General features: G+C 47.1%; 1 protein-coding gene across 1 annotated transcript in view; it reads left to right on the top strand.

Moving 5' to 3' along the window:
- Positions 1-404: 404 nt before the first annotated feature.
- Positions 405-4,177, top strand: part of CEP104 (centrosomal protein 104kDa) — an 11,839-nt gene continuing 8,066 nt past the window's right edge. The window contains exons 1-8 of the mRNA XM_010141743.1: positions 405-517; positions 1,010-1,183; positions 1,408-1,546; positions 2,191-2,256; positions 2,615-2,691; positions 2,860-3,028; positions 3,220-3,378; positions 4,016-4,158. Coding sequence (XP_010140045.1) covers positions 405-517; positions 1,010-1,183; positions 1,408-1,546; positions 2,191-2,256; positions 2,615-2,691; positions 2,860-3,028; positions 3,220-3,378; positions 4,016-4,158 — 1,040 coding nt within the window. The remainder of the gene's footprint in view (positions 518-1,009; positions 1,184-1,407; positions 1,547-2,190; positions 2,257-2,614; positions 2,692-2,859; positions 3,029-3,219; positions 3,379-4,015; positions 4,159-4,177) is intronic.

Consider the following 4,177-nt stretch of genomic DNA (forward strand, 5'->3'; position numbering starts at 1 on the left):
TGAGCAGGCTCGGGTTGTGCGTAGCTGTGGAAAGGTGCTGCCCTGGCCCGGTTCTTCTTCACTGTTTGGGTTTTTCCTTTGGCTCAAGCACACATTTTAGAACTTACAGTTTCAAACCCCGCCTTGGAATAGCAGATTTAATCGAGTGTATTGGCAAACTGCTGTACAAGTGAGCTAAAGCTTCGTTCGCTAAGTACTAATAAAACGCTCAGCTTAAGAACATGGTGCATTTTATGGTGCTGGGATTCATTAAAGAAAAATTAGATTTGTAGTTGTCATTTACTGACCTGATGGGTTGCAGGATTTAATCCTTTGACTGTGGTGTCTCAGTATTCTTTCATTGTCCTTCCAGGGATTATTTTAAGCTTGAAACTTCATCGCTTTGCCTAGCTCACTGCTGCAGGATGCCGCACAAGATCGGGTTTATAGTTGTTAGTTCATCGGGACACGAAGATGGCTTCAGCGCAAAGGAGCTGATGGTTCACGCACCAACTGTGAATGGTTGGCGATCGCCCAGGTACCACCAGCAGGAGGAACACGCATAGTTCTGAAGCACTAAGAGAGTTTGACAGGAGCGGGAGATGTTCAATGTGTGGGCAGAGCAGTTTACAGCATCCCAGCCTCACCGTAATAAACCCAAATGATACTTCAATCCCATGGAATCCTTATCTTGGGGAAAAAGCGTCTTGGTTACCACATAAAGAGATCACATTGCATTTAGATAAAGTCCCTTAAAAGAACAAAAGGGAACTATTCTTGTCAGGCTTGGAGTTTGCAACTGGCTTAGCATTAGAAATCAGCTCTTAGCACATCCTCTAGGTCTGTGCAGGGCACTTTAACATACGCACACAGTGAAGTGGAGAGGAAAGCGGCTCTACGCTACTCTTTGGTTTCTCTTTCAATATGTGTAAAACTATAACAGCTTTGGAAAGTTTCATAATTAAATGTTACTCAAGTTGGAAGTGAGTCATCTTCAAAAAGATGGTTCAGCACTTGTGTGTGTTTTCAGACTCTGTCAGTATCCGCAGGAAATCGTTCTGCAGTTGGTGGAGAGGTGTCGGATACGAAAGCTGCAGCTGCTGGCTCACCAGTACATGATTTCAAGCAAAGTGGAGTTTTACATCAGTGAGAGCTTGCCGGAATACTTTGCCCCCTATCAGTCGGAGAGGTTTCACAGACTGGGGTAAGTCAAAAGTGCTCTCACTGCCTTCATCAGGAAGGCCTCAGGAGGAGGTGACATGCTCTGGGCTTTGCACGCATGCAGACAATACTCCTGCCAGGTGACAGCTCACGACGTCTCTGTTAGGAGGGAGTTTTAACCCTTATCAGAGCTCTAACCTGAGGAGCAAAAATGCAGCTGTGTCTTCGTACAACTCCTCTGCTCACTCCTTACGTTTCCCTTCTCAGTTACGTCCCTCTCTCGGACAACGAAAAGACTGATTTCAAAGCCCGGGAGTTAAAGTCTGTGTATATGGATGCAGTCGGCCAGTACCTGAAGCTGATTTTCCATAAAAATTATGTCAATAAATACAACGTATATGGCCAGGTGAGTTCAGAGCCCTCACTCAGTGAGCTGGATGATGTCTCATAGTACAGAACAGGCATAGAAATCTGCTCCCTTCATTTGCAGAAGCTAAAAATGTTGGTTGAAAGCTCCTGGGTTTATTTTTGGTTTCTTTTAAAACTGAAAATAGAAGTAAGAGGTTATAAGTGACTTGGAATCGTGACCAAGTGCACGCAGATGACCCAGCACAAACAAGTCAGGCGCGTGTTCCGTCGCTGCCTTTTGCTCTCGGCGTTGGACCACGCAGCCCGTTCTGGGCTGAGCACAGCTCTCTGACGGCTGCAAAGCCACTCGTGGTCTTTAGGACATGACGCGGCCTAAAGCGGAGGTGTTGTACCACTGTCCTGGTACTGACGGAGCAGACGTCTGCCTCAGTTCTGCAGTGACGCTGTTCACTCCCATCCCAGGCCAGGAAGGGAACACGGGGTGACTGTGCAGTGTGCCCTGTGGCTCGGTGACACATTTTTAATGAGACGTGAAGTACATCTAGCACTTAGTGCTCCATGCTGCCGGGAGACCACAGGGCCCTTTTCTTGCCCTTTTGTTCCATTTTTTTGTTTCAGTTTCCATAAGGTGTGGAAAAGTAATGACCTTATGTGTTTGTATTTTCTCTAAATCTGTCCCAGGTTGCCCTAGTAGCTATCAACATTATTGGAGATCCCGCAGACCACAGTAACGACAGCAGCAACACTGTAAGTGCAAAGCTTCCCTGCCTCCTTGCTGTGCTACACGTGTCCAGTTGCAGGGTTCGTGGGGTAATGCTGAGTTTGTGCTGTAGCACAGCTGCTGTGTATTGGTGGGGTTTTTGTGTTATCCTGAAGCAAGAAAGCTCTCAAAAATTGAGCTTAATAAGCAGATACAAAAATTAAAACATAATCGGTTGGACCATTTGCATTTTCAGCCTCTCCAAATTCTCTGGTTTGAGTATGCCCCAGACATAAGCGGTGTATGGTGTGTAGCTGATGTTGATTGTGGCAAGTCAGAATTTCTGTCCTGCATACACTTGATGTTGATGAATATGCATTAATATATTTTCTCCCCTTTACAAAGCCTTCCAGAGAGAAGCTGATCGACCACTACTTGGGAATTAAATCAGATGATCCAGCCTTAGATGGAACTTACCTTGGGTAAGGATGTTCCTTTCCCTGTACCCTGGGAAAACATCTGCTCAGCCTGAAGCTGTTCTCAGTCTCTGCATTCTGTTAGTTCCCTGCTAGAGAGAAGAGCAGGCATGTGCCCAGCCTGGTTCATTGTGGGTTAACTGAAAGTTTGTGTTATTCATTCTGTATCTTCAGAAAGCCTGACTCCATTTCACCGCTGGATGATTTGGCCTTTGACATGTACCAGGATCCGGAAGTGGCTCAGATAATCCGGAGGCTGGATGAGAAGAAGCGCGAAGCTGTCCATCACGAGTGCTACGACTACGCCAAGAAACTCAAACAAGCCATTGCAGACTTGCAAAAGGTGGTGGTGAAAGACTGATAAGCTGAGCTGTGTTCTAGTGGTCCATCAGGGACCCTCGTGTTTGCGTGGATTTGTAACCATTTCCAGTAGTGGTTCTAAAACCAGATAACCGATTTAATGACTTGGCTGGAAATACTGACACGTGTGTGTAGTGCTGTCACTCCACACTAGCTTGTCATCCCGTCTTCTAGGTTGGGGAGCGGCTCGGGCGGTATGAGGTGGAGAAGCGCTGTGCTGTAGAGAAAGAGGATTATGATCTGGCGAAGAAGAAGAAGCAGCAGATGGAAGCGTACCGGCTGAAAGTGTACCAGCAGCTGGAGCTCCACGACCTGTTGGACGCAGAGCTGATGGCGAGTGTTCTGCTTCCTGATTCGGGAGGCTTTAGCGAGTGGGTGTTGGACGTCGAAGTGGCAGAGCAGCCAAAAGGCAGTCAGGGAGCCAGGGCTGGTACACAGGGCTCTTGTGACAATTACATCTGGGTTTTAAGTTCCCTGCTTGGATTGTGGATTTCCCCAACCAAAGACTTGCATATGGCGTTTCATGAACATAGGTAGTTCTCCATAAATTACCTCACATTAAACTGTTCAGGTCTCCAGCAAATGGCATGAGAATCCTGAATGTTGTGCATAACGTCAGGGCTCCCCAGTGCAGGTTCATGAGGTACCTTGTCGTATTTTAAAGAGGTGTAGTGGGCGTATGGTGGCATCAGGGCTGACCGTACAGAGTTCTTTGGTAAGATATACACAGGTTTATATTGTTCCCAGAATAGGAAGCTTTCTAACTTCTCCCCACACACATCCACACAGAATTATTTCCCAATTGTTTCATAGAGCTGCATCCAGTGGAAGCAATGACATGTCTGGGAGTGAGGTCTGATACTTTCTTGAAAGCAGCAGAAGCTTGTTGGCTGTCAGAGCTGTGGCTGTACTGACTCTGATTTTAGTATGTTGTTGGCCTCACTTTACACAATCTCCTTCCTTTTCTCAGATGCAAAAACCACCTGAATTGCCTTTGGAGTCTCCTGACAATCTTCAGCAGGCAAAAGCTGCAGATTCACCTCCTCGTGAGCACAGAGAACCGGACAGAGCAGAGCCATGGGGAGCAGAGCCCTCGCTGGAAGAGACGGCGGCAGGTCCCGCTGCTGCCGAG

This window comes from Buceros rhinoceros, unplaced genomic scaffold, assembly GCF_000710305.1.
Source record: "Buceros rhinoceros silvestris isolate BGI_N320 unplaced genomic scaffold, ASM71030v1 scaffold43638, whole genome shotgun sequence".
Classification (NCBI taxonomy): domain Eukaryota; kingdom Metazoa; phylum Chordata; class Aves; order Bucerotiformes; family Bucerotidae; genus Buceros; species Buceros rhinoceros.